Genomic DNA, 12,095 nt, shown 5'->3' on the forward strand with positions numbered 1-12,095 from the left:
TCGTTATTAGAGAATGATCTCCGAAAGGTTGCTACTAGTGGGATGTCTAGTAATGGTGGGGAAAATAATGAACAGGCACAAGGGTTGTTTTCTAGTAGGGGGAGGAACAATGAAAGAGGAAAGGGCAGGGGCGGTAAGTCTAGATCAAAATCTAGAGCTCCTGCGGAAAGAACATGCTTTAAATTCTGCTACGACTCCAACAATTGTTGATCTAGACTTGCCACCCCTGCCCTTTCCTCTTTCATTGTTCCTCCCCCTACTAGCAAACAACCCTTGTGCCTATTCATTATTTTCTCCACCATTACCAGTCATCCCACTAGTAGCAACCTTTCGGAAATCATCCGCTAATAACGATATTCTAGTCTCATCCATGGTTAGAGTATCACCCACAAGCATCAATGTTTGAACTAGATTTTCATATTTCTTGGTCAATGAAAGAAGCAACATAAATGCTTGGTCTTCATCATCAATATTCACTCCCATATCCTTCAAGTCTGATATAATCCTATCAAACTTATTGACATAATCCCGGATTGAGGTGCCTTCCTCCATCTTGCATGTATACAATTTGGATTTCAAGTAGATCCGATTTGTTAGAGTTTTCGTCATGAAAGTTTTCTCTAACTTTGACCACACACCAGCAGTCGTTGCTTCTTCATTAACCAAGAAAGCAACATCCCTCTCAAGGCATAAGATTATGGTTGCTCGTGCTTCAAGATCTAACTCTTCCCAATCCTCATCCTTCATACTCACATATTTTTGTTCTTTCCCCGCTAACGCCTTATGCAACTTTTGTGATATAAGAAGATTTTTAATCTGCTTCCTCCAATAAGAAAAATCATCTTTCCCTTTGAACTTCTCTATTTCATATTTCCCAAGCTTGACGGTTCCACTAGTAGAAGTCATTATCTTCGATAACCAATAAAGAATAATAAATTTTTTACCATTCTACAATTTTACAATTGGCTCTGATACCAATTGTTGGAGTTGCAGCGGAATTTTCGGTTTCTAGTAATGATATGAAATATCATCCTCACTAAAGTTGATCATGAAATATTTTAGATATAACAATAAACTTGTATGAAGTAATAAAATGTCTAAGAGGAAAGAGGAAATTATAAGAGAAAATTACTTTGTATATATGTTGTATTGCTTATGTTGTTATGATAACTTTTCACTTGCTTCTTCTTATATAGTAATTACATACTATAAAATGACTGAATGATATTATAAACAAATGTAAATCACTGTTTTCTATTGTTTCTCCTTACTTATATCCGAGTAATGTTGCATCATTCCATGATTAGTTTTGACTAATTATTCCCACAACCAATTATAGGAGTTGCAGCGGAATTTTCGGCTTCTAATAATGATATGAAATATCACCCTCATTAAAGTTGATCATGAAATATTGTAGCTATAACAATAAACTTGTATGAAGTAATAAAATGTCTAAGAAGAAAGATTAATTTATAAGAGAAAACTAATTTGTATATATATGTTGTAATGCTTATGTTTTTATGATAACTTTTCACTTGCTTCTTTTTATATAGTAATTACATACTATAGAATGACCGAATGATATTACAAACAAATATAAACCATTGTTTTTCTATTATTTCTCCTGAATTATATCAAATAATGTTGCATCATTCCATAATTAGTTTTGATTAATTATTCCCACAATTATAAATTATATATTTTTTCAACTTTAATACACTTAGTATATTACTTCCACAATTTTATATATATATATATATATATATATATATATATATATATATATATATATATATATATATATATATATATATATATATATATATATATATATATATATATATATATAAACACGCATTTAACCATTCTAATAAATATTATTTATAAAGAATTTATTAATGCAAATGAACATTTTTTAATAAAATATACCATAACTCAAAATCAATATTTATAAGGATAATTATTCAAATGCACCTATATTTTATACTTTTGTTATACTTAATTAATCACATATAAAAATATAACTAATTCAACTTAGTATATAATTAATTCAGTACACATTTAAAAGTTGTGATTAGTTAGAAATATAAAAGAAAACTGAAAATTTTATAATGAGATGGATGGTGTATAATTAATTAATAAATATATTTTTAATTTATAATGTTATCTCATAATTACAAGTAAAATATTTCATACTTTGTTTATTTCAAATGGATTTTAATTTTTAAGAACACTTTTACTATAAAATCACATAAGAATCTCTCTATGTTCTTCTTCTCAAGAACTTCGACAGAAAAAACCAGAATCTCTCTCTGATATTCAATGGCGAAATCCAAGAACAATGCAAAGAAGTTATCATACATATCAGTTCCATCACAAATCATAAACTCCATTTCATCTTCTTCTCTTCAATCTCTCATTGATTCTCCAAAAAAATCTTCAAGAACTTCAATCTTCACCACAAAATCATCAATCTGGTTTCTTACTCTATTTCTTTTTGGATTCCTTGGTATGTTCACGATTGGTTTCAAAACTGACACCCCATTTCCTCAAAAACCATGTTCAACAACTCACCAAAAGCTCTCAATCTCAAATCATCATTCAAAATCCAAACTTGGTATTGCTAGTGTTCTCTTAAAGAAAGAGAGAAAAAGTTTTAGAAATGACCATAAAGATGAGTTTTTTGTTTCTCATGTTGAACTTGGAGCAAAAGGGTCTAGTGGAATTGAGAAAAAGAGTGAGTTTTGGAAGAAACCAAATGGTTTGGGATATAAACCATGTTTGAGTTTTAGCAGTGATTATAGGAGGCAAAGTGAAAGAGTTTTAAAGGAGAGAAGAAAGTATCTAATGGTTGTTGTTTCTGGAGGGATGAATCAGCAGAGGAATCAGATTGTTGATGCTGTTGTTATTGCTAGGATTCTTGGAGCTTCTTTGATTGTTCCTATTTTGCAAGTCAATGTTATTTGGGGTGATGAAAGGTAAAGATAATGAATATTACTTTTTCAGTGTCATCTGGTGTCTGTGTCGTGGTTGTCAGTGTCATATTTGATGTCTGAGTCGTGGTTCATAGGTTGAATGAGTCGTATGAAGTTTAGTTTGGCTTATCAATGAATTCAAATTTTGAATATTTTTTGTTTGTTTATTTGCAGTGAATTTGGTGATATATTTGATCTAGAACACTTCAAAAAAGTTCTAGCAAATGATGTGAGAGTGGTTTCAGCATTGCCATCAACACACCTGATGACAAGGCCAATGGAAGGAAGGCCTCCACTTCATGCCACTCCCAGTTGGATCCGTTCGAGATATCTCAGACGAGTAAGTAGTTTCGCGCCATCTTTCAAATTCTAGCTTTAAGTTCGAATCTATTCTGGAGATAAAATCAATCATTTTATCATTCAAAAACAAATTTTCCTTCTTCTGTTAGTGTAACCAAACACAACTTCGAGTTTTGAATCCTGCAGTTTATATTTATGCAGCTCAATAGAGAAGGCGTTTTGCTTTTACGCGGCTTGGATTCAAGGCTTTCGAAGGATCTTCCTTCTGATCTTCAGAAGCTTAGATGCAAGGTATATCAATGTTTCTTCTCTTCATCTATGGTTTTAGAGTCGAAAAGAAAATGATATCGTGAAGGAATCGCACGTGAATTTTTACTGATATCTGTCATCTAAATTTTCAGGTTGCTTTTAATGCATTAAGGTTTGCGGAGCCGATTGAGAAACTCGGCAACAAGATTGCGGAGAGAATGAAAAGCAAAGGACCTTACCTTGCTCTACATTTAAGATTGGAGAAAGATGTATGGGTGAGAACTGGTTGTCTACCTGGTCTAAGTCCTAAGTATAATGAGATTGTAAACAATGAGAGGATACAAAGACCAGAGCTCTTGACTGCAAGATCAAACATGTCTTACCTTCAAAGAAAAATGGCTGGTTTTTGTCCTTTGAATGCTAGGGAAGTTACAAGGTAAATTTTCTATCTATCTATCTATTTACTATCGATAAGATTACGATTCACCGACATCGTGTGGTACAAATGGTCAAGGTTCGATCCTAGTTGGTGACTCGGTACGTATGGAAAAACATAGGTCGAGAGAAGTCAACTCTTGAAATGGGTCTGAGTTATCTCGGTATTAAGTCTCTATAGTTGTTTACCAAAAATACTTCGATTCAGATGACATGTGTGTTGAAAATAAAGTGCATAGACATGTCAGACACGTGTGTTGATGTCAGACACTGGCACGATACAGACGCATGTGATTACATACAATTATTTTTAGCGATTTCATGATAGATATTTTGGTTTCATTTCTAGGCTACTAAAAGGTCTAGGAGCTCCAAAAGATGCAAAAATTTATTGGGCTGGAGGGAAACCATTGGGTGGAAAAGAAGCATTGCTTCCATTAATCCAAGAGTTTCCTAATTTTTACAACAAGGAAGATCTTGCTCTGACAGGAGAATTACAACCTTTTGTAAAGAAAGCTTCTCTAATGGCTGCCATAGATTACATAGTCTCTGAAAAGAGTGATGTTTTCATGCCATCTCATGGAGGAAATATGGGCCATGCAATTCAGGTATATGATTCTGTTGAGTTGTTTTCATTTCTTATGACTCCTCTCACTCTCCGACACCATCACCGATGTCTATGCATCAGTGTCAATATTGTCTCTCGTCTCTGATATTTGTGTCTGATATTTATTTCAGGGTTACAGGGCATTTACGGGACACAAGAAATTTATAACTCCAAACAAGAGACACATGCTTCCTTATTTTCTAAGTTCTTCACTCTCTGAAGAAGAGTTCAACAGGATAATCAAGGAACTGCACCGGAACTCGTTGGGGCAGCCAGTGCAGAGGACTAATAAGCGTGGAAGGGATGTTACCAAGTATCCTGTCCCTGAGTGCATGTGTAATAATCACTCACATTCTCAATCCTGATTTACAAATTAACACCAAAGCTTTTGGTACATGAATGTTACAGTGCAACTGAACAAGGTATCGATTGCTATTTTGGACGGTTGTTGCATTTCGTAGATTCTATGTTGCATCGACACTCCAAGTTAAAAGCATGTCTGATGTCTTACATGTTTCGTGTCTAGCACCACCGACACGACGACGACATGTTTTTAGTAGTTTATAGAACAGATCATTTTTTGATTCTTCATACAAAGTATTCTCTTTTTTCTGTGTGATTCTGGTTACTACGTTGTATAGATAATTGTGGATATTTGTATAAATTACAATAGATAGAGAATACAAGTTAGAAGAAAAACACTGTAAAAGTTGTGATGGTTGGTTGTTTCAGAAAGGTTAAAAATGTGCAATAGAAAGTTACCTTGCACCACAAGTTACCAAAGCTCAAGATTATTGTAAGTTTGGCATCATGTGTTAGTTAAGGTTTCATGTTCACTACAGGAACTACTATTTGTTTATGAACACAAGTGAAACACTGTCTAACCTCTGATATGAAAAACATATAATTACAATAATGTCCTTGATCATATAGGTAGATAGTCCATATAATTGCCATATATGTAATCACTTCTAGTTGCAACGGTAATATGAAATACATTCAAACTGCAACACATGCATCAATTATAACGCGTGCAATCGCAATAGCTACAATCGCAACTCCATTTGCAACTTCTGAAACCGTGACAATATTCTGTTACAATATGCTGATCTAGCAAGTGACGATAACAAATGAATGTCGAAAGAAAGAGTGTCTTCGAATTCTAACTAGCAACATTATTTTGTCCTAATAAAAACAATGCTAAATAGATTATGACAAAAAAATTCACCTAACTATGGAAAGTTAACCAATCCAGGAAACTAAAGCCTTAGTCAGAAACTCTGGTGTAAATTGTGATTGCCGGTTGAAAAACGAGCAAAATCTGTGCATCGCGGTTTGTTTTATTCTAAATCTGCAACATTTTGAAGCAAAATTTGTTCCAAATTACTTCTGCGCAAACCCAACAGCTCCAATAGAAACTGCAATCGTAACGCAGAAGTTCTTCATTTCGGCAAACATCTGAAAATGCATCCAAATTGCAAGAACCGTAAACCCTTTTGTATGCAGAGGTATTAAACTTCATCTTCACAAGCTTGGCGGTGACAGTATTTCTAATAAACATCAATCATGCTTGCATTAAAGATGATTCTTGTTTTGTTGGAATAGGCCAAAATGGCGATAACTCAACAACTTTTCCTATAATTAGCAGTGTCGGTGACTCTAATCCCGTAGATGCAATTTTCTCAGGAAGGTCTTTAAGTTCTGCAAACACCTGCATGATTGCAAATAATGAATGTATAATCAGTCATTGGACTTGACTCGGTCATTGGATTTGTATTATTACGATCATGTTTAACGATCATTCCAGTGTCACTTTTATGCCGCACATACACTTGTAATAATTTGAGAAAATGAATTAATTGAATGTAATCACATGAATCAGCGTGATTTCAATGTCGGACACATATTCGTTCAGAAGTGTCAGTGTTAAGAAAATTTGAACCGCTTTGTCACAGATGTGATATTTCTCAAGATAGGATCACAACTAGGTTCGTTTTGTATTCAAAAGAGAGCTTGTCTTTGTCACAGATGTCAATCTTACCGTGCGCTGCTGAAGTGTGGTCCCCCGTTCAATGGCTACAGCCGGGGTGTGAGGGGACAAACCATGATGCATTAGTTTCTGCGAAAGGGAAGGGAACGTTGACAAGCCCATATAAACCACCAAGGTAGAATCGGGATCAGCAGCATTTTCCGACACAAATAAAGGATCGCTTCCTCCTTTCCTCGAATGCCCCGTGAGGAATCTCACGCTATTTGCAATACCGCGGTGAGTTAACGGAATCCCTAATTCCGCCGCAATTCCAGATGCTGCTGTTATACCTGGAATAACTTTCACATGGATACCTTGCTGTTGCAAAAAATCCATTTCCTCGCCACCCCTCCCAAACACCTTACAGACACAAACAATATAACATTCAAATTCACGAATGTTCATCATAACATACGAGCCGTGAAAATTTAATGCAGTAAACTCATTCACAATCACCGATAATATCCTTCACTAAACAATTCAAAATGAAAACTCACCAATGGATCACCCCCTTTAAGTCTCACAACAGTGGCTCCAGCTTCTGCGAAACTCAAAAGAAGCTCATGTATTTCCTCCTGCCACAAGTTCACCGAATCAAACAAAAACAAATTTTCATTTCATCGCTATATCAAGTAACCAAAACAACTAAATCGCAGCAGAATAACAATCCTATCCAAATCCAAGAAGTCACCATAAATTGACATGTAATCCATGGTTTTAAATTGCACTCCGCAACCGCAATTGCAGCCACAATATTGCTGATGCAATAGTCTCCCCAATCAAAACTCAAAATTTCAGATTCCAAAAAGTTTACTTCTTATATAATGAAAAATTTTAACATCAAGTGTTTCTTAACAATATATCTCAAACACCTCCCAATTAAAATTCACGCTACGGCCGCAATGCACATCACGGCAACCGCAATGGCAACACCAAACCGCGTCAGCGAATTTAAAACCATGATGTAATCATAAAAATTTCATCTTAAACAAACAACCAACGTGAAATCAAAACAATCCCATTTAACAAAACACCCAAAAACGCAAACTTTTCTCACCTGAGTTCTACTATGGTACCCAGCAGTTTTTCCCACATACAGAAGTTTCGCATTAGGACCAACCAAATCCAAAACATCATTAGAAACCAACCTATCATACAACAACAAATCAGCACTCTTAATAACTCTAACAGCTTTAACCGTCAACAACTCAGGATCACCAGGTCCTGTTCCAACCAAAAACACATCACCAGGAACACACTTCCCTTCACTGCATTTCCCTTCACTTTCCCGTTTTTTCTTCAACACCTGAACAAGCTTCTTCAGCTCTGGGAGCTGTAAAGCTATATCATCCTCTCTTGTTGAATCACCAAAAGGGGTGTCGTGATTACACGAAATTGTTTTCTGGTAAACCCATTGGTCCCTTTGGTATCTTTCTGAGGAGTGTTTTTCTGTGAAGGGTGAAGTGGATGAAATTGTGCAGTTGGGTTGGCGAAAACGGCGATTTGGAGTGAGAGGGGAAGTTGGAGAGGTGAAAGATGAAAACTTGTGAAGAAGAGCCATGTGGGTTTTTGGTTGGTGAAGGAATTGAGAAGAAAAAAAATGGGGTTTTGATGCAATTATAGGAAGAGTGGAAGTGTTTGAATTGGAGTTTGGGGAGATTGAGGAGACAGTGTTGGAGTTGTTCTTTGCCTTTGGGTTTTGGGAAGGACACACTTTGATGAAACCGAATCTGCTCCATTTCTTTATTGTTAAATCTTAGCCGTTAATTTTTTTACAAAACACGTGTCAACCATCTGCATGTTGAACTAGGAAACCGGATTAATTAGGAAATGGAGGAGATCCGCACTCACTTTTTTTTATAAGTGGATGATTCATTCAAAAATCAAGTATAAGAGCTACTCGAAGTAAGGGTGTTCGAAACCAAACCAACTCAATAGAAAATCGCAAACTAAATCGAAATCGCAAAAAAACGCATTTGGTTCGGATGTGTTTGGGTCATTTTTTAACAAAACCATACAGTTTGGTTTGGTTTGCGGTTTATATTTTTCAAACCAAACTAAATCAAATCAAACCGCATTATGTTACAACCCAAACTTTAGTTATCTCACATCCAACCGAAACCTCAAACTTAATATTCCTTAACCTTACAATTAGAAACGATTTCTTCTTATTCATACTTAGGGTTTCAATTTTAATTTTCTTAAATCTCTCATAGTAGTATCGCGTCTTCTTCTCATCTTTTTTACCATGTACATTTTGCCTTTCATACTATAATATTTCCTCTCTTATGTTCTTTCTTTTTTATCTTTTATGTTACTATTTTCTCTTCCAATTACGTTTTTATCGCACCTTTCTTCTCAATCCCGCATCTCTTATGTTCTTTTTTTCATCTTCTCTAACCTCTCATCTCACGTTTTTTATGTTTTATTATAATGTCTTTAATATTATTTTATGCTACTGTTTTATATATGTTTCACTTTTGTCTAATATAATTTTTTGTATATTAAATGCGAAGTTTTTGTCTAAATGTGATAAATTTTGATGTTATTTAATAATATATGAATGACTAAAGACAAAGTTATGTTGTTCTCTATAGGTGTATGTATGACTCAATAAAAATATTATAAAAAACCGAACCAATCCAAACCGCATTGGTTTGGTTTGCTTTTATTTCTAAAAGCCAATTGAACCAAACCGAACCGCATGCTATTTTTCTCTTGCGGTTCAATGATTTTTATCGTCAAAACTGCTCAAACCATACCGCGAACACCCCTAACTCAAACACACAAATAATAAGGGGCACTTTTGCAATTTAAAGAGAAGGAAATTAGCCAAAAAAAAATTACACACTTTTGCAATCTATAACAAACCTGGTGCTTCAAATTTTTATGGCATGTGCTTTTTCTTTTTCTTATTCTTTTTTTCTTTTTATTTTAGATAAGAGGAAAAAATTTAATTGTGTTTTTTTTCAACTTCAAGTATTATAATGTAATTTTCGCCCCTGCTTTTTCAATTTTTACCAAAATGAGAGACTAGAATACTTAAAAGTCAAAAGTGTAAGTATATAAAAATAAAGGGTATTCTGTATTTCTTAATGTCTCATATATATTATTATGACACTACGTGAAAATATAAAAATGTCCTTATGGAGATTCATCTCCGGATGCACCTCAAACACACACGTCCTAGATCAATTATGAGTCACATGTTGGGAGTGTGATTTTTTTAGATTCGGAAATGCATCTTTGTAACCTGTATGTAGAAGCATCTCTATAGCATACTGAAACAGAAACAGAAGGAAGAAATCAGAAAGTTGTATTTTGATAATAAAATTACTATTCAGAACATAAATCAACATTACATAGGTGATGTTAATATAAAATCAAACATTAGATTTCAATATCTAAGTTGACGCTTCAACATCTTCACAATATCTTCGACCGATCTTGAAATTGTCGCTTCCACCTCAACCAAAACTTTTGTTTTAAAATGGAAAAATGTATTCCACATAGCCCTTACATCTGCATCTGTCTTGCGATCATAGTTGTTGAACTTAATTTTGCATTCATTGTTAATTGAAGGTGAACGGTACACGAGTTTGACAATTTTTTTATTATCTCCATAAGTTAGGAGATTCCGCAGTTCGTATTGCAGCTCTACAAAAGGGATGTACTTATTGAACTTAAACTCTCGCCCGGGTGTCGCACTGGAAAATGAGACATTTGCAATATACCTGATGATGTTCATTTGCGACATTTTTATTTGTATGAGACATGATTCAATAGCTTATATTTATAGTAGTTGTAGAAAAATATGAATTTAAAAAATTATATCGTGTATCTGTGAAGGTTTCGAAGATGCATCTCTAGTACCACCCTATTATCTTATTTTGGAGATGTATCTCCGAAAGCTCTCCTAATCTAGATAGAAAACAGAACATGCGTGTTTTGTCTGACAAATGGACAAATTTTTTGACAAACACCAAAATGTATTAAAATATTTGAAATTGTATATATTAATGATAGACATAATAGAAAACATGTTGAACAACTTAATGGAATAAGGATAATTCAAAAATATATCGATGATAAATTAATTTCCAACATCAATGTTTACAATACTAAATTGAAAATCTCTCGGCAACACCACCCTTTGATGCATTAATTTTGTTGACAATATTAAGGTGCATCATAGATAATCATTGAAAACAATTTCAAAACAACCATTTCAAAGCTTCAAATTGTTATTCAATAGTAAGAGATAGAGATGTATAGTAACTATAATTTGTGCGAATATGATGTTGAAAAATAGTATATTTGTATTACCAAACATGAGTATTGAAATAAGAAGAGTCACTTTTTTTGGAGGTAGTTGTATAGTAACATATGTAGTTAAACTCCGGATAGCAACATTCAGACTATGTAAGTTATGATATCTGTATGTTATCATTCAAACATATAAGTTTCTCTCACAATAATATCATTTCAAATGAGCAATTTATTGTTGATTGCTTATTGTACATCCGAATTATACTATTTGGAAGAGGCAAAAATGTAATTAAAAAAATTGTCATAAAGTTTAATGAGTAACCCCTCATTATAACTTGTCTATTTTTTAATTCATTTTAAAAATCTTTGGGTCGAATATGCTTATTATAGAGAGAAAAAAAAGTGTGCTTATTAAATACAGTACAATCGTGATAATCTCACTTCATTTAATGAATATGTTTTTAGAGAAAAGAAAAGGTTGTATTCTAATATAATTGACTGGCTTTGGATGACTTTGAGGTATCAAAGTTGCCTTTGAGAAACTAAAACTTTTTAGTAAGAAAAAGACCCAAAGGCAACTTTGATACCTCAAAGTCATCCAAAGCCAGTCAATTATATTAGAATACAACCTTTTCTTTTCTCTAAAAACATATTCATTAAATGAAGTGAGATTATCACGATTGTACTGTATTTAATAAGCACACTTTTTTTTCTCTCTATAATAAGCATATTCGACCCAAAGATTTTTAAAATGAATTAAAAAATAGACAAGTTATAATGAGGGGTTACTCATTAAACTTTAAGACAATTTTTTTAATTACATTTTTGCCTCTTCCAAATAGTATAATTCGGATGTACAATAAGCAATCAACAATAAATTGCTCATTTGAAATGATATTATTGTGAGAGAAACTTATATGTTTGAATGATAACATACAGATATCATAACTTATATTAAAAGTTGAGATTTAGTTTAAGACTTTTAGATTTACATTTGTTGTAAATGGATCCTAACTTTTATATATATATATATATATATATATATATATATATATATATATATATATATATATATATATATATATATATATATATATATATATATATATATAAAAGACAAAAACAAAGTTGTTACATGTCTATTGCAAATTGCACAAACATTCATAGCATGGTTGTTTATAGGGGCGTTTATGGATCGATTTAATTCGATTTTGAGAGAATCTGATACTCA

The 12,095-nt window shown here is 33.2% G+C and overlaps 2 protein-coding genes across 2 annotated transcripts; one reads left to right on the forward strand and one right to left on the reverse strand.

Moving 5' to 3' along the window:
* The first annotated feature begins 2,229 nt into the window (after window positions 1–2,229).
* LOC127085523 (O-fucosyltransferase 20) lies at window positions 2,230–5,331 on the forward strand. Its single transcript, XM_051026042.1, has 6 exons — window positions 2,230–2,978; window positions 3,150–3,315; window positions 3,477–3,566; window positions 3,677–3,960; window positions 4,309–4,567; window positions 4,698–5,331. Exons 1-6 carry the CDS (start codon window positions 2,323–2,325, stop codon window positions 4,929–4,931), a joined length of 1,689 nt encoding a protein of 562 aa, XP_050881999.1. The 5' UTR covers window positions 2,230–2,322; the 3' UTR covers window positions 4,932–5,331.
* A 278-nt stretch (window positions 5,332–5,609) lies between these two features.
* Window positions 5,610–8,301, reverse strand: LOC127085524 (S-adenosyl-L-methionine-dependent uroporphyrinogen III methyltransferase, chloroplastic). Its single transcript, XM_051026043.1, has 4 exons — window positions 7,653–8,301; window positions 7,093–7,170; window positions 6,608–6,955; window positions 5,610–6,277 (listed from the first exon to the last, which is right to left on the reverse strand). Exons 1-4 carry the CDS (start codon window positions 8,154–8,156, stop codon window positions 6,131–6,133), a joined length of 1,077 nt encoding a protein of 358 aa, XP_050882000.1. The 5' UTR covers window positions 8,157–8,301; the 3' UTR covers window positions 5,610–6,130.
* Window positions 8,302–12,095: the final 3,794 nt, after the last annotated feature.

Source organism: Lathyrus oleraceus, chromosome 5, assembly GCF_024323335.1.
Source record: "Lathyrus oleraceus cultivar Zhongwan6 chromosome 5, CAAS_Psat_ZW6_1.0, whole genome shotgun sequence".
NCBI lineage: Eukaryota > Viridiplantae > Streptophyta > Magnoliopsida > Fabales > Fabaceae > Lathyrus > Lathyrus oleraceus.

Coding starts and splice junctions, on each gene's coding strand:
- LOC127085524 (XM_051026043.1), bottom strand. CDS start 8,156: ATGGCTCTTCTTCACAAGTTTTCATCTTTCACCTCTCCAACTTCCCCT. Junction 7,171..7,652: donor GGTACCATAGTAGAACTCAG/GTGAGAAAAGTT, acceptor AACTTGTGGCAG/GAGGAAATACATGAGCTTCT. Junction 6,956..7,092: donor TTAAAGGGGGTGATCCATTG/GTGAGTTTTCAT, acceptor TGTGTCTGTAAG/GTGTTTGGGAGGGGTGGCGA.
- LOC127085523 (XM_051026042.1), top strand. CDS start 2,323: ATGGCGAAATCCAAGAACAATGCAAAGAAGTTATCATACATATCAGTT. Junction 2,979..3,149: donor GTTATTTGGGGTGATGAAAG/GTAAAGATAATG, acceptor GTTTATTTGCAG/TGAATTTGGTGATATATTTG. Junction 3,961..4,308: donor AATGCTAGGGAAGTTACAAG/GTAAATTTTCTA, acceptor TTTCATTTCTAG/GCTACTAAAAGGTCTAGGAG.